Source organism: Sardina pilchardus, chromosome 5, assembly GCF_963854185.1.
Source record: "Sardina pilchardus chromosome 5, fSarPil1.1, whole genome shotgun sequence".
NCBI classification, from domain to species: Eukaryota; Metazoa; Chordata; class Actinopteri; order Clupeiformes; family Clupeidae; genus Sardina; species Sardina pilchardus.
In genome coordinates, this window is record NC_084998.1 from 34,821,832 (window position 1) to 34,845,564 (window position 23,733).

Here is a 23,733-nt window from a genome sequence, read left to right on the forward strand (position 1 = left end):
GATTATAATGCGACCCCATCGTTCACGGCTGAGTGACAGAGTTCTGTCAAATTTGATTTTCTGCAAATGCAATGCATTGTAAATGGCTTTTCACCATTGTTGAGAAAAAGCTAGCAGTGTTCCACTTGTGATTTTTCTGATACATGCAAACACACTCCACTGGTAGTAAATAAAAGGAAGTGGCTTGCTGCTGTTACCAAGATAAACTACTGTGTTGAGTACTCTGTCTGGTAATTATTGTTTGGTACACCAGTCCTGTAGTCGTTCCTAGTAATTCTGATCCTGCTGGTCCAGTAAGTATTTATAATGATTTTTTAGCCTTATATCTCCTTCCTCTATTTGTTAGCCCTTTTGTGCAAAGGAGAGCTACATAAAACTTAGGCTGCAGTCTCTTCAAGTTTTAAGACGGTTGTCTGCCAGCTTATTATATTTCTATGACTTGACTTGTGACTTGCTTGACCTAAGCTATGACTTGACTTGACTTGACTCGACCTAAGCTATGACTTGACTTGACTTGACTCGACTCTTACAAAAATGACTTGGGACTTGCTTGAGACTTGAAGGTTAAGACTTGAGACTTACTTGAGACTTGCATATGTGTGATTTACTCCCATCTCTGTTACCTGTAGCTAAACAGTGCTATCTCTCTTGTGTACTGCCAGAGGTTCTAACCAGCAGCCAAGATCCTGCCCTTAAACCACTGGTATCTTGTTACACATGCAATATGCCAGAGGTAGGAAAAATGATCAAGTGCAAGATATGCAATCACACTTTTCATTATCAATGTGTACAAGTGAAAAGGAGGCTGAAGAACTGGCACTGCAGTGTGTGTAGGTGAACTGTACACCTCACATCTGCATCCACGTTTACAGGGAGGGGGTTGAGGGTTTGGAGGAGAGGAAGAAGAGAGGAGGGTAGAGAGAGGGTGATTTTGAGAATGGAGTAAGTAGCATTCCTGTAGTGAATACAGCACAGTATCAGTATGAGCCAATAGTCTTCTATCTACAGTATGTCCCAGTCAAAAAAAAACATCAGCACTTGTTTATATGTTTCTATTTCTAGACAATGCATTAATATAGTTCTTTGATGTTATTTAACTGTCTGAATGGAATTGTTTATGTTTATGTTTAGACGGTGCATATGATGCACTGTCTTTGTATTCTGTGAATGAAATACACTAATTGATGTTGAAATTGACATCTAAAATAAGGTCATTTGCTGTACATTAAATGAAGACACAGTCATTCAATTTAAGTTTCATTTGGTGATTATTTCCATCTAATCTCAAACAATCGTATCAATGCAAATAGCATCAGATACTAAAGATACATCAGATACACAATAAAAGACAGATACACAATAATAAAACTCATAGTAGGAAAGGTTTCTCCAAAAGCAGCACTGTAAAAGTGAAAGACTAAAAAAAACATTTACATTTGCAATACATTTGTTACAACACACATTACTTTATCTGGGCACTACAGATTTGCACAGATTCGTACACTCTCAGAAATAAAGGTACAGGAAAGTAAAAAAAAAGGTACAAATGCTCGTCGCTGGGGCATTACCCCCAAGGGGAACAACCTTGTACCATATTAATGGGTACGAAGAAGTACCCCTACAGTCTGTGCCTTTTTGGTACATATAGGTCCCTTCAAGGGTACAAATGGCTTCTTGGTACCTTCTCAAAATCATCTAAGAAATTATTTGAAGAAAACTCCCAACATTGTTTTAACTGGTGACGGTTGCTCAGAGTGGAAGCCATATTTATAAAATTACGACAATTACTTGCAACATTCTTAAAATATTGATGCTTGCCTTCAAACCTCCTGCACCATAGAGAACGAAGAGGGCCAAACAAGTCAGAATAATATTTTACCATAAAACATATAATTTATATGCAATATGTATCATATATGCATGTGATTTATTTCGATAACTATTTGTTATTTACGTGACATAGTCTACGGAGGCGATTTACTGTGGTAAAATGCAAGTTTGTTTTGAAAACGTTGCGACAGGCCTACGTGTGTAAAAAATATTTTCAGCTGAAATTCGTCGTAACCTATACGTAGGATGCGTATGCCTACGTACATTCATAGTTGTATCTTATCTTCTATTTGTAGGCTATCTTTTAAAGCTCAGACTAATGTATAAGCATTCTTACATATTTGCTGGACTGACTGAGGTACATCGCGTCAAACACCCATTTCCAGTTATTTAAAGTAGGAAATGTTAAGTGGCACAACGTTAACTCCCTTGACTTATACGCAGTAGACCCGGGTTCACATCTCGGCATGAGCGAAATGTTGTAGCTTATATTGACTGAATTCACTGTCCGTTTTTCAACGTCGACAAACAATTATTTGTTGAAATAAACGGATGTAGGCCTATCACAATACTGTTTACCATTAAAGGAGAATTCCGGTGTGAAATTGACCTTAACTGTACCGAAACATGTTACGGTTTACTCACACGTGTGGTTTACGCACCTTTGCTCACCCCCCTGCATTCCGAACTCCGTCGTTTTCAGCCAAGCTTGCAGTAGGCTTGAATTTATTAGATTGGGCATAATGTACCCTATGCAGCTAAATCGCTATTTTTAAACCATTAAAACGGTTCCAAGTAACTCCACACTGCATTGCTAGACTTCTGAGGGCCCTGACATTTAAAACGAGATACTGAGAACTTTGGAAATGCACAGGAAGTTTATTAAAAAGGACTGTTTACAAGCAGTAGGGGAGAGCAGGGTCAATTGAAACACTTTTCAGTTTAACGTCTTTTTCAAAACAGGTGAAAGGGATACAAATAATTTTGTCATATGATCAACAACTCACATGTGTCCTCTCTTAGTTACCAGTGTAATTTCATATACACCTTGAGTGATCGCGTTGTTTTTTAACTTTGAACGAAAGTTGTCATTTGTTTCAATTGACCCGCCCAGTCGGGTCAATTGAAACACATGTGCGGGACGAATGAAACAGCATATTGTAAACAGAAACCATTCACTTTACTCTATTTTTTATGAAACATACCTAACAACATACTTCTGTACTTGTCATGGCTAAAATTTCACCTGATTCTTCAAAATATAAGTAGGTCAAAACATTTATTTTTCCATGTGTGTCAATGTCGAGATACGCGTTTCGATTAAACTCACATATCTTCATTTTATACCATGCTGATGACTACATTTCCATCTAATTTACTTATTTCCCATTGTAAGCCTTGTTGAGGGATTCACAATGGATCTCCCTCTTTTATTTTGAAACATTTTTTTTTTTTTGCATTGATAGTTGTTAACAACTGTTTCAATCGTCCCGACAGTGCTAACTAACACTTAAACATATTTTGCTTCTAAACCTCAAAATGCTGACATTTAACACTTTCAGACATGTTTAAGTAATGATTCATCTCTCGTATGGTCATGTGATCATTGCATGAAACAATGAACACGAATTGTGATCACAAAAAAATTACCGCACATAAGATTTTACTTGCCGGTGTCAAAAACAGGTTTGCGAGGATAACGTTGGAATTCGATGACGTCATGGCACGAGATTTCCCGTGGTTGGCAAGTCTTGTGTGTTGAACAAACTGACGACATGTGACATTTCAGATGTGCATGGTTTTCGAGGAAATCGCTGTGTTACTTTCGTCCCGCGTTTCAATTGACCCGGCTCTCCCCTACCTTCATAGAATCTCTCCGCTGGGCGCCATCTTGTGGTGAAGTCGCGATAAGCCGACTGACGAGCACGAATGAACAGGAAGGACAGGGGAACATATTGCAAAAGTAATTCCATAGGAAATATATAGTTATACTGTCTACATGAGCATGATGAGTAACAAAGCTCAAAATGTTTCCAATATGTCCCCCTGTCTTTCCTGTTCGTTTGTGCTCGTCAGTCGACTTATCGCGACTTGATTACAAGATGGCGCCCAGCGGAGAGATTCTATGAAGCTACTGCTTGTAAACAGTCTTTTTTTTTAATAAACTTCCTGTGCATTTCCAAAGTTCTCAGTATCTCGTTTTAAATGTCAGGACCCTCAGAAGTCTAGCAAAGCAGTGTGGAGTTACTTGGAACCGTTTTAATGGTTTAAAAATAGCGATTTAGCTGCATAGGGTACATTGTGCCCAATCTAATAGATTCAAGCCTACTGCAAGCTTGGCTGAAAACGACGGAGTTCGGAATGCAGGGGGGTGAGCAAAGGTGCGTCTAAAACACGTGTGAGTAAACCGTAACATGTTTCGGTACAGTTAAGGTCAATTTCACACTGGAATTGTCCTTTAACGAAAAATAATTTCGCCAGCCAATAATTTTCTAAGCCAAATTGAGCCAAATTGAGCCGCCATCTGACAAACTTTGGCTAAGCCAGTTAGAGTTTCTGCATCTAAAAATAATTATATCATAGAGACACACGCGAAAAATAAACGATAGCCTAGAAACTAGGCCTACATGAGATTTTCCCACTGGATACACCACATCAGTAATGTGCTCGTTGATACGATACACAGGACTCACAGTGAGTTGACGACCAATTAAAAGTGCGATGTTTTTTTCTCGCACTGAGATGACATGGGGGAAAGAAGCAAGCAAGGTAGCCTAATTTTGATCTCGCTTTACATACTTTCCTAATTCCTACGTAGGGCTACTCAGACTTTTGTTAAATCTTCAGGGCCCGGTTGCACAAACACCAAAACCAAAGACTGATGATATGAACCAAATATTCTAGAACAGACGGATTTACAGCATTGAACGCGATATTACTGCGACTTCCACCGTTTCCAGAGATTGCTGCGCCGTTCATAACGCATGCATGCAGTCTACATTGAAGTGAAACGTGCAGAACTTTGTCCAAACCAAATAACCAATACAATAACATTGTGTGTTGAGATCTAGTAGCCTACAATATAGACATCTGTAGACATGAAGTGGCAACTAAAGCCATTATCAGCCATGAAAACTTTGGCGGCTGCAGCAGCATTTAGGTTTTGGCTGAGCCAGCTAGCCAGCCAATAACTTCATCAGCTAGCCGTTATTCTCAAAGCAAATGGCTTCGAGGTCTATACATAACGCTGTTAGCTAATTAGCTGGTTTCATTCTTAATTGAGCTCAATGCAATTCAAACCAGCTAATTAGCCAACAGCTAATAACTGACATTAGTATGTTAAGGGTATAGTGTTGACATGGGGTTATTTGAATTCCAAAGGCCAAGGGGACTTTATCAGGGTGCATAGTGTCCTGGATCCATGAAATAACTGGCCTTTAAAAATAAAAATAAAAATCCCCTATGGGAATTTAACATGGGCGTTACATATATGACCCCCTGTATTTTAAGGAAAACATGTATTTATTTACAATACATTATTCATTCACAAAGAAAATGAATGTCCTTAAAGGTTGAATAGTTCCTCATTGTTTCATTTAAGGCATTAAGATAAATTTCCAAAAGATGATTTTATATTTAACTTTAAGCATGTGTTCTAATACTTTTGGAGGGCACTGTATCTATGTATCTATGTATCTACATGTATTATGTTCTTCGAAGAACCTTTTGAGGTTCCCCCACAGTTGCAATTTGAAGAACCTCTAAAAGTTCTTCCAGGAACTTATAATTTTTACAGTGTATGATACCATTAATTTGAATGGACATTTTTGTACCAAAAGTAGTCCCTTTTATCATACATCAATGGTAAAATGTAGGTTTGGGTTACTGCCAATTAGAAATACAAAGATAAATCAATTGCTATCATATGTGTTCCCAAGCATCACAGCAGACTCACCACAGCAGAAGCAAAGTTAAGGGCTGGGCATAGAGATTGACAGTTGCCTGCCAGCAGTCTTGAGTCTGTGACTCAAGGTTCAAGAAGCCACAGCAACGCCTGTTCCCGCTAAAGAAACTCAAAAGGACATTTTTAACATTTTATGGTCCGGGGGGGGGGGGGGGCGGGGGGGCATCTCTAGGCTTTCCCCCAAAAAATCTGTTGTGTCTTAGGAAATAACCAGAATAATTGTGTGATGTGCTGGCACAGCATTATAGAGGCTAGAATATTGTTTTATCTTTCTGCCGGATAACAAGCATTTCTGAACTGACTTCATATCAGCCCTCTTGAATGGACTTCAGAGCCCTGAGCCCTAGCGCCAGGTCTTGTGAAGCTGTGTGCAAACGTAGATCAGTATAGCATGACATATGAGTAGTACTGTAGACCATTATTTGCCAAGGTATGCTCATGCGTTTTTAAAAGTCCCTAAACTCCCCATAGGACTTTTGGCTATCCAAAATGCATAATGACGATTAAACTTACTGACTATACAAAATATGGAATAATTACACTGAAGTCTCTAATTTTGCATTTGAAGAGTTCAGATGCAAAAGCCTCTAAATCCATTGTCAAAAATGAGATAATGATGGTGAGTGAATGCTCTTCACATATAGTGTAAGTTACTTCAATAATTTAGCTTCAAACCTCACTAAATACCATTCTCTTCCTGGTCTGAAATATTGATTTGTAGGCGAAACCCTATAGGAGCCTGATACAAAATGCTCATTTAAAAGAAAAGTGGTCAGACGGATTTAGAGGCTTTTGCATCTGAACCCTTCATTTACTTTGTTGATTCAATGGTTATGTATAAGATGAATACATCTGCACAACTAATTTTGGATAAAACAGAGGATTGAATTTCTATGGATTCTTGTGAATATTTCAGTACCCAATATTGCATCTACTTATTGTAGTGCAGCAACACTGCAGGCAGAGGTCAGGGTAGCAAAGGCGGGGAGGATGGGGAGGAGGCCATTTTTATATAAAATAATTGAGACATAGTAAGATTAATCTGACAATACAAAGCACTTTACAGATTGCACATGAAAAATGTTGTCATGGATTCCCAAGAGTCCAAGCTCTGGAATAAATTCTCACTTTCAATATCTCATGGTTTAACTTTACATCTGTGAAAAGTAAATCAAAGCTCTCCAGGGTCATTAACCAAATAAAGTAAAATAATGGGCGATAAACTCTGTACTTCACGCACAAGCAATAGAAAGGAAAGCAAACCACATTACATCAGATCCCAGCCATCCCTCTTCATTCCAGTTACTAGCCAGCAGGCTGCCGCTACAAGACAACCCCTTACTTGCCCCTCCCTTCTTTTAGACGGCGTGCAGTGTTTCCCAACCTTTTTTCCTTGAAGGCCCCCTTGCCTGTATCTTATTCAACAATTGGGGTCCAGGTATGAATTACCAATGCCTATCCTATAGCCCGGCCTGAAGGTTGCTTACGCAAGTTCAGAGGTCAGAGGTAATAAATAGCTACATGAATTTAAATGTGGAGCAAAAATATGTTTTCATTTGGATAATACAGAGTTTATTATCCACTGAGTGTGTTATTAGGATTTTATATATTTAATGTGAGCAAATATAATTTAGGTAACCTCATAACCTCAGTCCAGGCAACATTTTGAGTGGACATAATGCAACCTTTATTGGGGTCCCCAGAGCCCAGGTCGGGAACCACTGGCTTGATTATTTACTTATTGCACGTAGCCTATTGATTGATTGCACGAGCCACTTTCCATTATTTCAATATTGCTGTTTCTTTGCGTTAGCTTCTGTGGTCTTTGTGTCCTTGTTGTTCATATGACATTTTTAGGCTTAGGCTATCTTATGTCCTCTGCAATTTGTGTGTAGCTAAGAGGTGATGAGCCACATCATCAGTAATTGATGTCTCTTAAAAGTGATGCGTGAGTGAGCATCTCATCTCTCATCACTCCTCCATCTGCCTATTGTTCCTTCCTCGTTTCCTTCACAAAATGAATTAGATGGAGGGGTTAAGACGGGAGAGAGGAAGAAGGGAAGGAAGAGGATAGACAAAAAGACGAGAAGATGAAGAGCCCTATGCTTAAAATACTTAATCATATGCAGACAATATAAGATAGTGGTCAATATTGAATATAGGCTACTCATATTTTTGAATATATTGATAAATAGAATATTTATTTAAAATGGAAATATATTTATTTAACAAAGGCTAGATGTTTTTACACTGTAGGCCTAATATGTTTAGCTGCATAGGCCTACGTGAATATGTTAGTTATGGATAGCCTATTCAGACTAGACTAGGCCTATAACAAGAATCGAGACAACCTGTAGGCTATCGTAGGTCTACATTGAACCGAACACAATATTTGTCATTTAGGGGGTTTTGGTGGGGCATTTTCAAATATGCGAAGTCATTATTTCCAGATGAGAGGAGGATCTCGGCAATCCCCTCCGATTGGTTAGCTAGATTGACGAGTGCTGCATGTTGCCAGCAGTAGTATTCGGCGTTTCTACAAATGGCAACTTCTACTAAGGTGAAATAATGTCATGTCTATCGAATTTTAGCAGAATTCTTATATGAGTCATTTCCAATTAAAACGATGCATGAACACATGTTTTGTTTTTCAGCCTGTCCTTCATGGATACTTCAGAAGCTCATGCTCTTGGAGGGTACGCATTGGTAAGTACCAGGCTAGGATACCCACGTAATTTTGAAACTAGCCTAGGCTACTTGTGTCTATCAGTTTAGGGTTTAGAGGCTGCAACTATCTCCTTCACGTAGGCGGTTTTCAGTGGTGGTTCGTTGGATTTGTAGCTGAATCTTCAATTAGCCCACAAGTGATTTAGCCCCTGTTGGTATGTGAAATCACAACTAAAAGACGTAGCCTAACCACTAATGGACTTTTTCCTGATTTGAACCTACGTGTCAAAATAGATTTTGCTGGCATAGCCTATCTTCCTCTCTCTTGAACACAACTTTTGGGTTGGTTAAGTTTGATATCAGTAGCCCCTAGGCCAACTAATTTACAATAACTAACTAGAAAATGTAATTCCATGGATGAAATTACCATTGCATGTAAATGCAAAAAGGTTGCTGTGTAAAACATAGTATTAGTTAAAAAGACAACATATTGTATGACACAGTAGCCTAAAGAATAGATACATAACAATAACCCAATTACAAGACCTTTTTGTTGATTCACACAAAGACTGATAATAATGTTAATGATGATTACAACCCTCAATCATGATTTGAATTATTCACAGTGTTGTGATATTTATTAATATCAAGCTTAAAATAATTTTTGTTAAGATGAAGATTGTATGAAATTAAATGTACTAGAGATGCACTGATTGCAATTTTTGGGCCGATTCCGATTTTTCATAAAATTTGACCTGCCGATACCGATTCTAGCCGATTCCGATTTAATTTCTTCTACACTTTACTGCACAAACTAAGAGTTATTTTCTAGCCTATATGTTCTTTAATAGCCTACAACATGTTTTTAATATCTGTAATCAACATATCAATGGCTGGTAGAAAAATGTGAATAGACAGATTCTTCTTCAAGTCTTCTTCAGCTGGGACATTCATTTTACACATACTAATAGAAATGCACTGTAGGAACACTTTTTTTTTCTCACATCCAATATCCAACTGTAAATATCTTCAGAATACTGATAACTGGAAAGGCCAACATAGGTGCTACATAGGCTGAGATGTTGGAAAATGACAACAAAAAAAAAACTAATTTTGAGAAGCCTTGAAACACAGCAAATGACATACATTCTCAGTCCACACTCTTCTTTGAACTTTCGCGATTGCTTGCGGATACTAAGGAAGTGTCCATGTTTGGATGATTTGAGATTGTATTCCGTATTCCAATGGGGTCTAAGCCTATGTACTCGGCTATTTTCCAAAATAGGCTACTATCCACAATTTTAATGTTCCACTGAAACTAGCCTACTTGGAACCCCACATTTAAAAAGTGATTTATGAAAATGCATTAAAATTGTGGATAGTAGCCTATTTTGGAAAATAGCCGAGGCAAACTCTTCATTTATTAGAATAAAAGACTGAAATGAAGTTGCCAACTCTAAACGAGTTGCAAGCGCTGACACTTTGTTTAGCCTATGAAGTTCAACTAGCCTACAGTAGGATAGCTTACATAGCCTACTGTAGGTAGCCTACACTTTAATGCAGGCAAAAAGTAGGATAGCCTACAGTAGGCTTAGACCCAAGGGAGCAGCGAACGTTCTGAGAGTGTAGACAGTATGGCGGCCGCCATGCTAACGAGAAGACCGTGGCTAGCTGGCCATTCCATTGAATCCTATGGGGCGTAAGCGCCACTTTGACATCAAATTACGTTAGAGATGAAGCGTTTTAAGCCTTTATATGAACATTTTCTATTGTCGGGGTACATACTACATTGTGAAATTGACATAATAATCTCGTAACGGTCTTATCGGCTGAGTAATTAACGTTTTTCCGAAGTCAATGCTAAAGTGTTAAAGGCGCATGCGTCCAGCGAGAGTAAAGCGTCGCCATAGGTCAGACTACGTGCCTACGTCACATGTACGACACCTGAGCCTGCGCAGGAGACAAGAAGACCTAAAAAAAAACGTTGAGATTTGCTTCCTCGGTCTCTGCTGCCGTCTACGTGATAGCTCTGTCCATATCTTTTACTGTCTATGCTTAGACCCCATTGGAATACGGAATACAATCTCAAACAACTTCAACGATGATGCAGCAACAGGTTAGCCTGACTCTCGCCAGACCCTTGTAGTTCCGCCATGCTCCACCAGAGGCGTTTCGCTGAGCTCCACACAAGGGTCTGGACGCGAGGGCAATCCAAACCCCTGGGCCAGTGATCAAAAAATAAGCAACCAATCAGGAGCGCCGAAGCGAGTGTTTGATTCAAATAACAATGGCGGCACGCAGCGAGGAGTCTTGTGCTGACATTGATTCTGCTATTTCAACCGTTTTGTCGAATCTATCGAGTATTCATTCTTTAAAAGATTAACAGAGAATAGTTTTGAAGACATTTATTGGTGGCAAGGATGTTTTTACTCTTCTTCCGACCGGGTTTGGCAAGAGCTTGAAGAAGCCTAGCACGTCATTCAAGATAACAGGCAAGTGGTTTATCGAATCACATGCGAGGATGTTTTACAAGGACCCGCCTTCAGAAATACATCTCCTATCGAGAAGTCCCAGATCCTTGTGTGAAGCAGACAGCGAACTACAGGATCTGGCGAAAGTCAGGTTAGCAACAGGTATGATATCTAGCAAATGTAACGTTAGCTTACGGTAGAACATTTTATGTAGGCTACACAATATAGGATGAGCTTTAGGTTCTTCAAAGAGTTTCCAAGTGTATTACTATCCTAGGAATGTACAATAAGCTGTTAACAAAGGTTTTTAATTTGTGAATGATATCGAAAGCTTTAAATGATTGCCTGGCTGTCTTAGTCAACGTGCCTAGCTAAATGGTACAACTGGCATGTCTATCAGGTTGGACTTAACTTAGAACGCTGAGTTAAGAAAGACGGGTACCCTGTTGGCTGCAACCGGCCCGACGCTAAACGTTAGCCAGGAGCAAAGCAAACGTTGTTGATGACTAAATACAGTGCTTAGGCTACGTTAACGTCAGGTTTGACTGTCTTTAGCTATTGATAACGTTACCTAGAGCTAACCGGTTACGGTGACTACAAGCAAATCAAGTAAGGAGTAGGCAGGAGACAAGACGATAACCAAGTTTACCAGCTGTGGCATGGTAGAATGTTTTCACAGCTGTTACAGCTTAATGAGCACTACGTAACAATCCATCTCTGCCGCCAAAGTGTCTCAACGTTAACTCTATGGGATTTTTAAACTCTTTTAACGTAAATATCTCAAAAAGTATAAAGTTCACAAATGTGAAAAATAATAGAACAAATCTCTGTTTCAAGACCTTTGTATGAGTGCTTGAATGACGTCAAACGGTTCAGTGGTTCTAGAGCCTTTGATCGTTGATTTTGGTCGGAAGAAGAATAATTTTAAGAAGAACAGGGATAACAGTACATTGCATTTACATGCAATGTAATTAAGTAGCCTAACAGCAGCCTCGTTTATTGTGACTAGTCTGTATATTCTTCCTTTTCAATTAGCCTATTCTACAAAGACAAGAAATTTGGCAATATATAAATATTTCATTGCCACAACAGCATTGTCATAGGCCTATGTAAGCCTAAACTGGAGAATAATTGCACGTAGGCTACTCCTTCCAAATTCCTTATCAGGCTGTCTGATAAGGCTGAACCAGAGCCATAGAAAGAGAGAGTTGCAACACTCTTTGATGTTGCCGCCACACTATCAAAAAGTTCCAAAAAACCTTTGCTAGCAGCTGAATGGCTGAATCGCAGGAGGGTGGGATCTTCTGGATGCTGGAAGGTTTAATCAATTAACCCATTGTCTACTGACCAAGAGATTGGCTGTAAATAGTTCCAAAACTCCCTTAACGAGGAAATAGCATAGACCTAAAAGAAATGGACAAACAGACTCCGTTGTTCTCAATGGGAGGGGGCTGAAACAAAAATCTGTTTACTTTCCATCGTACTGCACAGACTCGTACTCATTTCGTGACTTTAGCCATCCTGTACTGTACATTGCTGTAACTCGTCTGATAGATGGGATTTTCCGAACAACTGTCAATCCATTATTAAAGCAACACCGTGGAGTTTTTTTTTTTTTTTTTAAGATTATTTTTTGGGCTTTTTATGCCTTTATTTGGACAGGACAGTAGAGAGAATGACAGGAAGTGAGTGGGAGAGAGAGTCGGGGTGGGATCTGGAAAGGACCACGGGGCGGGAATCGAACCCGGGTCGCCAGCGTACGGTGCAGGTGCCCCAGCCAGTTGCGCCACTGCCGGGGCCCACTGTGGAGTTTTTTAACCTTCATAATATATTTCCAAGACCCTTGTGATGGTACATTGATTTACAATCGGTTGAATGACACGTCTGCCATAGCCTGACGGTGTCTCGCATTTACTGGCACTACGGAACTTTGGATTTCGGGTGTGCATCCATGCCCAAAAAGAACTACAAAATTCGACTGCTTTACGGCATAGGCTACACTTCCCCCACCACTTCCTCAAATTCAGTGCGAGCCCATGCTGAATACACAGTTGATGGCTATGGTATAAAATCCTCGCCAATAGTTTTGTGTGTCTGTAGACATATTTTGAGTTCGTAAAAATGTTTTGTGCACATGCAAAAATATTTTGTAGTTGTAACATTTTTTTGTCCATGTAAAAATTATTCGTACATCTGCAAATCTGTTTTGTCACTGTGTGGAAAAAAGTTTTGTGAGTTTGCAAATGGTTTTTGCATGCACAGATTTTCCCTTTGCAAGTGCGTATCTGTTTTCTACAGACACGAAACAGATCTGCGGGTACGAAACGAATTTACAAGTGTGCAAAACTTTTTTACCAATCGCCAAAAGTCACGTGCAATCGCCAAAAGTCATATGTGACCTAAACAGCCAATCACAGCACCGCTTACTGCTTTCTTAATTCTCACAACACTCAAAGCAACGGTGTTCAGCTCTCTGTCAAGTTGGCTGCTCCTCTAAATGGTAAGCAGGCATTTCTTTATCTAATGTTAATGTCTTATTGTGAAATTGTACTAAATTAAATTCTGGCATGTTTACAGTCTATGTGCATCGTGCTGTCTAACTTACAAACTCATTTTGTGCTTGTTGGGCCAACGTATGATAAGTAACATTATGCTAGCTAGCTAGGCTACTTGCTGTTGTCAAATCAATGTTCTACGTTAGTTATGGCTGTTCATCATGCTAGGTTAACGTTACATGTCTCATTTATAACTAGAAATGCAATTCCAAGGAATTACCAGTGCATGAAAATGCAAAAATAGATAGATAATGTAGATATGGTTACTAAGGTGTAGCTAGGGTAAACATGGTGGTTGCATAGTTTACAGAGAGTTGATAGTGTGAAGGTAGACAGTTTAAAGATGAAACATTCCAGTTCTAACTTAACTAATGATTTCTATTCATGTTAAAATGTTGATTAGCTAACTTAGCTAATGATTTCTAGCAGTTACGCTAAAAATGCTTATTATGCTAGCAATGCTAACTTTACTAACAATGCTAACCAGGTTGATTAGCTAACTTAACCGATGATTTCTAGCAGTTATGCTAAAAATGCTAACTATGCTAACAATGCTAACTATCCTAACTAGCTAACTTGCTAGTGAGGACTTTTATTTTGAAACATTTGTTGCTAGGGTATCCATGGTGGCCACTATCAGGAAACAAGAATTTACTGCAGTATAATCATGTTGGTTGCTATGGAAACGGTCATAAACACTTAATTTTAATGGTTGCTATGTTGGTTGCTAGGTACATGGAGGTTTCATGTAGTTGACTGGAGGCATAGTGGATGATAACTGACAGTTGGAATGGTTGAGCAGTTCAATAGTTGAGTAGTTTCAATGGTTAAATGATTTAATAGTGTATTATTGCAGTGAGGACCTTTATTTTGAAACAGTTGTGGACAGAGGAAGTAGTGAAACAGGATCTGTAGTCTTAATGAGATTGTATGCTTAAAGCCTGAGACAGAAGGTGCCTCTCATAGCGTTTACGCGTCCTCTCTCGCTCCTCACTGATCTACATAAAGAATGATGGAGCGGCAACAATGGGATAGTCTAGCCCTTCTTCTATCTTTCTTTATGTAGATCATTGAGGATCGAGGAGCGAGGGAGGACATATAAACGCTGCTTGAGAGGGACCCACAGTAAATACTTTAAAAGTTGTATGTAGATAGTCTAATTAATGTTGATAGATAGAATGTTTAATGGATGTTGATAGGCAGATTGTTTTATATTGATTGACAGTTTAATGGGTGGATGAGTGAATGGTCTGAAGAAGATGAATGGATAGAAGGTTGGATGGAATGTGCCTTATATTCTTGTTAAGAGAGACACTGATACAGCTCTCTGAGAGTAGTTGACACAGGTGTAATCAATTTAACTGGCTAGTCTTAAGAGAGCCAGCCTGAGACAGAGTAGATTGTTTAAAAGTTGAATGTAGATAGTCTAATTAATGTTGATAAACAGAGAGTTTAATGGATGTTGATAGACAGATTGTTTAATAGATGTTGATAGACAGTTTAATGGGTGGATGAGTGAATGGTCTGAAGAAGATGAATGGATAGAATGTTGGATGGAATGTGCCTTATATTCTTGTAGAATGGAGAGACACAGCTCTCTACTGAGAGTAGTGGATACAGATACAGGTGTAATCAATTTAACTGGCTAGTCTTAAGAGAGCCAGCCTGAGACAGAGTAGATTGTTTAAAAGTTCAATGTAGAGCGTCTAATTGATGTTGTTGATAGGCAGACTGTTTAGAATGGGTGGATGAGTGAATGGTTTGAAGAAGATGAATGGATATAAAGTTGGATGGAATTAGGAGGACTTATTTTGATACTGTTGTGCACAGAGGATACAGGGGAACAGAATATGTAGTCTTCAGAGAGGAGCCTGAGAGAAACTGACAGTTGGTGCCCAGGTGGCTGACCAGCTGGGGTAACATTCTAATTGCTGCCGTGATGTCATAATGAGCAATGTTAAGTCTATGGGGGAAATGGTGATAGTTTTTAACTAATAGTTTAAAAAGTATAAAAGTTACAAAGTTGAAAAATACAAAGCACATATGGCATAAGCAAGACCTACGCAACAAAGTTTGAATGAAGTTTCTACGTTAAACGGTTGAAGCTGAATTGCGAGCGTTAGAAGAAGAAGTTTAATAACTAGAAATGCAATTCCAAGGAATTACCAGTGCATGAAAATGCAAAAATGTATAGATAGATAATGTAGATATGGCCATTAAGGTGTAGCTAGGGTAAAGATGGTGATTGCATAGTTTAAAGAAAGTTGATAGTGTGAAGGTAGACAGTTTAAAACGGAAACATTCCAGTTCTAACTTATCTAGTATTTCTATTCATGTTAAAATGTTAACTATGGTAACAATGATTGATAACCAGGTTGATTGGTTAACTTAACTGCTGATTTCTTGCAGTTATGGTAAAAATGTTAACTATGGTAACAGTGCTAACCAGGTTGATTAGCTAACTTAGGTAATGATTATTTGCAGTTATGTTAAAAATGCTAACTATGCTAGCAATGCTAACTATGGTAACAATGCTAACTTAACTAACAATGCTAACTTGGTTGATTAGCTAACTTAGCTGATGATTTCTAACAGTAGTGCTAAAAATGTTAACTATGCTAACAATGCTAAATTTGTTAGCAATGCTAACCAGGTTGATGAGCTAACTTAGTAGATGATTTTTTGCAGTTATGCTAAAAATGCTAACTATGCTAGCAAGGCTAACTATGCTAACAATGCTAACCAGGTTGATTAGCTAACTTAGCTAATGATTTCTAGCAGTTATGCTAAAAATGCTAACTAAGCTAACAATGCTAACAATGCTAACTAGCTAACTTGCTAGTGAGGACTTTTATTTTGAAACATTTGTTGCTAGGGTATCCATGGTGGCCACTATCAGGAAACAAGAAGTTACTGCAGTATAATCATGTTGGTTGCTATGGAAACGGTCATAAACGCTTAATTTTAATGGTTACTATGTTGGTTGCTAGGTACAAGGAGGTTTCATGTAGTTGACTGGAGGCATAGTGGATGATAACTGACAGTTGGAATGGTTGAACAGTTCAATAGTTGACTAGTTTCAATGGTTAAATGATTTAATAGTGTATTATTGCAGTGAGGACTTTTATTTTCAAACAGTTGTGGACAGAGGAAACAGTTAACAGGATATGTAGTCTTCTGAGAGACTGTATGCTTAAAGCCAGAGAAACTGACAGTTGGTGCCCAGGTGGCCGGCCACCTGGCGTAAGATTCTAATTGCTGCCGTGATGTCATAATGAGCAATGTTAAGTCTATGGGGAAAATTGTAATAGTTTTTAACTAATAGTTTAAAAAGTATAAAAGTTACAAAGTTGAAAAATACAAAGCCCACATCGCGTAAGTAAGACCTACGCAACAAAGTTTGAATGAAGTTTCTACGTTAAACGGTTGAAGCTGCATTAAGTGCGTTAGAAGAAGAATAATAATAAAATGCCTAGGAAGAACAGTACAGTGCATTTTCATGCACTGTAATAAGAAGCCTAGGAAGAACAGTACAGTGCATTTTCATGCACTGTAATTAGGCTTGCCTTAGTTATCAGTAAGTTACACTTTATTATGTGTATAATTTACAGTTTCACTTGTAAGTAGCCTTCCGTATCAGTTGAACATATTGATCTAACTATCATCTTTTTCCTTCTGATTCTGATAGGTGTCGAGTGGTCTATGGATGCTATACTGAATGGATGGCAGTGAAGCACAGCACCAAGAGAGGAGAGATTTTGGGTGCCTGTGTTGGGTGCCCATGTTGGCTCTCTCTCTGTCAGGCACAGCATACTGTAGGTCAGAAGGCAACAAGGTAGCAGCTAAAAACTCTGTTTCGGACAGCCTAGCAAGATATCAACATAGCTGTGCTTTAGGTGCGTTAGCGTAAATCGCTAATTAGCATGCTAGTCATTGCAAATGAATTGCCACTGATGTGTAATGACCGGGCAATTTCTGGAAATGCTTTAAAACCCTGACCAGCCAACGCAGTTCACTTGTTAAGACCCCGGGGATGGTGTTGTGGAGGAGAGGAGTCGAAATGTTAAGTATAAACATGCTCTATGTTACCGACAGCTGTGCACAGCACACGTGAATTTCTAAACTAAGAGGGGTGCTGTGGCACAACAGGCTACAGCGCTCATACCACATACGGGTCAAAGTGCCCACAGGGACCCAGGTTCGAGTCATTTCCCGATCCCACCCCATCTCTCTCTCCCACTTGTTTCCTGTCTCGCTCTTCACTGTCCTATGAATAAAGGCAAAAAAAAGCCAAAAAAATATACTTAAAAAAAAAAAGAAAAAAAAAGAATTTCTAAACTAATAAGAGTCAATAAATGCACTTTCAAACGGATGAGACGTTGTCAATGGTTATTTGAGCAAGCTTGTGTAACCTGAACCAGGCAGCTAGCCATAGCCAATGTGTAGCCTAATTTATCCTGGCTGTAGATGAAGCAGGATATGTTTTTCCTAATATTTTACCAAATGAATAAATAAATGTTGAAGCGACGGAGACGGAGATGTTTGGCGAGTTTCGCCATTGACATTTCAAAGAACAGTCGCCAATTAGCCAACTCCAGTGTGAACGCTCGGGAGGAGCCGCCTAAGCCTGTGGTAGGTTTAATTTCTCCCTTTGCCCTGTACAAGAAGCAGACATAATTTTGTTCCGTCCTTGCTAGGAATATGCTTAGCTAGCTAGATTAAAACTGTTAACGTTATTAGTGCTCATGCAGTACAACGTTTAGATATGATGTACTGTAGCCTGCTAAATCTATCCATGAGACTTGCATGATCACACCTGTTGACTTTCCAGTCAAACGAAGCGAGCTGATTGGCTGACTGGCTGTTCAGTAAGCAGTGCTGTGATTGGCTGTTTAGGTCACATGACTTTTGGCGATTGGTAAAAAAGTTTTGCACACTTGTGCACCCGCAGATCTGGTTTGTGTCTGTAGAAAACAGATATGCACTTGCAAAGGGAAAATCTGTGCGTGCAAAAACCGTTTGCAAACTCACAACACTTTTTTCCACACAGTGACAAAACGGATTTGCAGATGTACAAATAATTTTTACCTGCACAAAAAATTTTACAACTACAAAATATTTTTGCATGTGCACAAAACATTTTTACGAACTCAAAATATGTCTACAGACACACAAAACTATTGGCGAGGATTTTATACCATAGATGGCCAAAGCAGCAACGAAACCGAAAGTGTTATGATACAAGTGTAAACTTTGTCGGCTACAGCCTAATGTGGATTTATGACGAAGCCCCTTTTATATTAGGACAAAAAACAGTCAGTAGGCTATCTAAACGGGGTGTAGGCCTACACATTTGGTAGGGGCTAGCCTACATTCTTGAAAGTAAATCACGATTAGACAGAAAAAATATTTTAGGCTAACTAATGACTGAGTCATGTTTGTTATATACTTTTCTGGTGAAAGTATTTTGCTTCAGGCTATAATGCAAATCGACTTTTCTACTTTGCAGATTGCATCATATTAGGCTATAATATTGACCATATAGACTATGCCATTACCATAGGCCTACAAACAATTGAATTATATTCATTCTGTAGGCCTAAGTATAGGCTAATGACGCTGTCTTATAAACTTGAGCTACGCGATCTTTTGGTGTTTGAAAAAAATAAAACCCATGAAATTATATTCATATGATATGCTGAAATGTATGCTATAGGCTACTGTAAGCTACCTGGAATTTACATTTCACACGCAATTACGCAGGCAGTCCGTGTTTGCCCAAGACGTGAGAACTCCTCCTGCAGAATTCGGCTTGTCAACAAATGCATGTATCCTAGCTCTATCACCATGCTGCCAACCAAACTGCTCGGGAGCTGGTTATGTGTGGGTATAGCTCAACGTGTAAATCTACAGCTATAGGCTACTGACCAAACAATTATCTTGAAAAACAAAGTTATCACGTGTAAGATTCTGTCATCATATAACAACAGCTCTGCCTCTCCAAACATTTTGGGCGTGCAAAATATGCCACTATGGACGAATACCAAAGCATACAGTATGGTGACCATCATTTTTTTTTATGTTATAGAGACACTAAAAATGACCACCCTAGATTAGGCTACACTATTGCTCATAAATATCGTAATCGTTTTTTAAAAAATAAGTAATTGACCAACATTAGGCTATCCCAATACCGAGAACGTGCACAGACCTGAGCTGAAAGCCTAGTTTTACAAATGTATCACATAACTGGTATTGTAGTACCACATAATTAGAGTGCATGAAAATGCACTCTATTGTTATTCCAACTATTCTTATTACATTGCATGTAAATGCAATGTACTGTTATCACTGTTCTTCTTCTTATAATTAGAGTGCATGAAAAATGCACTCTATTGTTATTCCAACTATTCTTATTATTATTCTTCAACGCTTTTTGTGCGTTTAATGCGGCTTCAGCGGTTTAACTTTGAAACTCCATTCAAACTGTGTCACGTAGATCTTACTTCGGTGACTTGGGCTTCGTATTTTTCAACTTTTTAACTTTTATACTTTTAAAACTATTTAATTAAAACTATCAAAATTTCCCCATAGACTTAACATTGTGATTATCCGATATTCCGATTAGAATCCTATGCCAGAACTCTCTCTCCCAGGCTTTTAGAATCCTATGCCAGAACTCTCAGGCTTCTAGAATCCTACTGTATGCCAGAACTCTCTCTCTCTCAGGCTTTTAAGCATGCAGTCTGACTCTGATAAGACTACAGATCTTGCTCAACTGTTTCCTGTGCCCACTATCAAATCGTTCAACCATTTAAACTACTCAACTATTTAACTGTTCAGCCATTTTAACTGTCAGTTGTCATCAACTGTTCTAACTACTCAACTATTTAAACTACTCAACTATTTAACTGTTTGGCTATTCAAACTGTCAGTTTTCATCAACTATGACCCCCCTCCAACTGTTTCTACTGCCTGAAACTAAATTCACTATTAATTAATTCAACTATTTAAACTACTCAACTATTTAACTGTTTGGCTATTCCAACTGTCTGTTTTCATCAACTATGACTCCCTCCAACTGTTTCTACTGCCTGAAACTAAATTCACTATTAATTAATTCAACTATTTAAACTGCTCAACTATTTAAACTACTCAACTATTTAACTGTTTGGCTATTCCAACTGTCATTTGCATCAACTATGACTCCCTCCAACTGTTTCTACTGCCTGAAACTGTTTCAAAATAAAAGTCCTCACTAAAATAATTCACTATTAATTAATTAAACTATTTAAACTACTCAACTATTTATTTGTTTGGCTATTCCAACTGTCCAATTTCATCAATTTTGACTCCAACCAACTTTCTCCTCCACCAAAAACTGTTTAAAAATCAAGTCCTCTCTACAATTATTCACAATCAAATAATTACACATTTAAACTACTCAACTATTTAACTGTTCAGCCATTCTAACTGTCAGTTGTCACCAACTATGACTCCCTTCAACTGTTTCTACCGCCTGACACTGTTTCAAAATAAAAGTCCTCACTAAAATAATTCACTTTTAATTAATTCACTAAACTACTCAACTATTTAACTGTTAAGCTAATCCAACTGTCAGATGTAATCAATTATGACTCCCAACAACTGTTTCCTCCACTCAAAACTGTTTCATAATGAAAGTCCTTACTACAATTATTCACAATTAAATAATTAAACATTTAAACTACTTTAACTACATTTATTACTACTTTAAACTAATTAATCAACTGTTCAGCAATTTTAACTGCCAGTTGTCTTCAACTATGACTACCACCACCTATTTCCTCTGCCCACAACTGTTTCAAAATAAGTCATCAGTGCCATAATTCCATATTTAATAATTTAACTATTTAAACTATGCAACTATTTAACTAATTTAGCTCAACTATTTGAACTACTCAACTGTTTAACTTTTTGCCCATTCCAACTGTTAATTGTCATCAACTATGACTCCCATCAACCTTTTTTCTACTTCACCTCTATCTTTGTGCTTGAATGATATTTGAAACATTATCTAACAATATTTTACTGAGCAGAAATATTTGAATTTTCATGCACTCGTAATTCCCTGGAATTGCTTTCTCTAGTTTAATTTTTAATGTGCAGCCTCAATATGTCTAGCCTATATCGTACGCTATGTCTTACTTGCTTCTGGTGTAACTGTGACAGATTTTACGACAAGAAATTACCGTTTCCCAACTGTAGGGGGACCCCGAGAGCAAAACGTCCATGGTGTTGCTTTAACGTTCGTTTTTATTTTATTATTAGGTTTACTTGCCTCTAGGTAGGGATGTAACGGTATGAAAATGTAACCCCACGGTTACAGTGACCAAAATTATCACGGTTTTCGGTATTATCGCGGTATTTTAAAAATTGTGTGTACAATATGTTAAGAAAGCGCTGATGGGTGTAGACAAGCTGAAATATTTTATTTTAAAAAAGTGTTTCTTACATTAAAAATATAGGCAAACCCTTATTGCCTTCAGCAGGATACCGATCATTCACAGCAGTGGCAATCCTAGTCTCTGCTCAACCCTCCACACACACAGAAAATGGCTTGTCTTGTTTCTATTGCATATTTTGAATTCATAAACTTTATATATTTTGCTAATAGTTTAGAATATGTTAGGATCTGCATAATTACTTACAGCTAAAAATATTCAGTAATTTGAATACTTCATATTGATTTTTAAACTATTACACTTGTCTTTAATGACATTACAGGCGTGTTGTGTAGGTCTAATTGAGAGCCTGTCACTTTAAGAGATACATGAAGTAGCCTAATTATATTAACCTTCATTTGGTTTTAGGAAAGTAGTCACGCATAGTTCAAGGATATCCGTTTTCATTGAATAAAATGAATGTTCAAAAAATTAACAAGTCAAAGAAAATATTGCTGGGATCATAGAAAAGATAAGTGTCTTGCAATGTTAACTTCTATGATTTTGGTGAGCACTAGGCTACTGTACATTAGCCTAATGATAGACATGACGCGTGAGCTAACGGGATAGTTACCTTGATGGAAAAGATTGCCAATAGGCTGTGTAGCTTTTTTCGGAAATTGAATTAAACACTACAGTAGGCCTAAATGAACTAAATTCCATAGCCTACTGTAGGTAGGTTACCATGGCATTTTGCTCACTTTTTCCTTGGTTGGAAATGTTGGCTGCTTATAGCTTAACTTATGATTTGGAGTTTGGTGTATCTGTTATATCCAATGAGTGACACCCAGCGCTCAACATAAAACTTTACGGCATTCTCCTGATAACGTTAGTGGAATAGCCTAGATTTAATGTGAACGTGTAGGCCTACATAAAAAGACGCAGAGTGGCTACATGATACAGCGCACGTTTTGGGGTGAAAATGTTGCGCCCTTTAAAAGCAGGTGTAGCCTTATCCGAATCATGGTTAAATCCATCAATTAGAAAACAGAATTAGTAAGGTAAAGTTTTGTTTCATAGTAGCCTTCCAGCTTGTGTCAAAAGCAGGCTCGGATGAAGCTGGGAGGAATTAAACACGTGGTTACCACACCGTAGTATCAACCGTGATAATAATGATATTCGAAATGAACGCGGTAATTGTTATCATCAACATTTTTATCATGGTTTACCGTCACACCGGTAATCGTTACATCCCTACCTCTAGGTAATGCTTTACCCTATCAAACTAGGCTACCGTAGGCTACACACATTTTCACTGATCTTGCAAATGACTTTCCGTCATGGTTTTCGTGCAGACTGGACTGATCTTATCCAAACTTTATGGGGAATCTCCTGTCGAACGTTAGCTTCCCTCCAACCGACATGCTAACTATACTTCTTTACGGGAAACCGACGTTATATACGGGGAAGACGTGAATTAGTTTTGCCTTCGATACTAGATGCACCGATAGATCGGCTGGTGACCGGAATCGGCCGATTTTCACGTGATCGGCCGCGACCGGCCACCGGCCGGTCAGTCTGAGACATGCCGATGTTATGCCGGTCAAATGCACTCGCACTTAATTGTAACATCACACAGCTGAGTTTGCAAAGTTTGATGAAGCTAGCAAAGGCCAACACTCAGGCTAGATAAAGCGCTAATACTGAGTTTATCTGTGGAGCGAACGCTGTGCTTTGCCATATTGCGTGGAATTTCCTAAGCTGTCACTTCAGGTTACATAAACAGCACACATCACCTCCCGTCCTTGCCGCTAATTGCGTGC

At 38.4% G+C, this 23,733-nt stretch overlaps 1 protein-coding gene across 1 annotated transcript in view; it reads left to right on the forward strand.

Annotated features, from left to right (window-relative positions):
* Positions 1–8,249: 8,249 nt before the first annotated feature.
* Positions 8,250–23,733, forward strand: part of gstz1 (glutathione S-transferase zeta 1) — a 68,347-nt gene continuing 52,863 nt past the window's right edge. The window contains exons 1-2 of the mRNA XM_062537371.1: positions 8,250–8,354; positions 8,449–8,500. Of these exons, the coding sequence (XP_062393355.1) occupies positions 8,337–8,354; positions 8,449–8,500 (70 nt within the window). The 5' untranslated portion in view covers positions 8,250–8,336. The remainder of the gene's footprint in view (positions 8,355–8,448; positions 8,501–23,733) is intronic.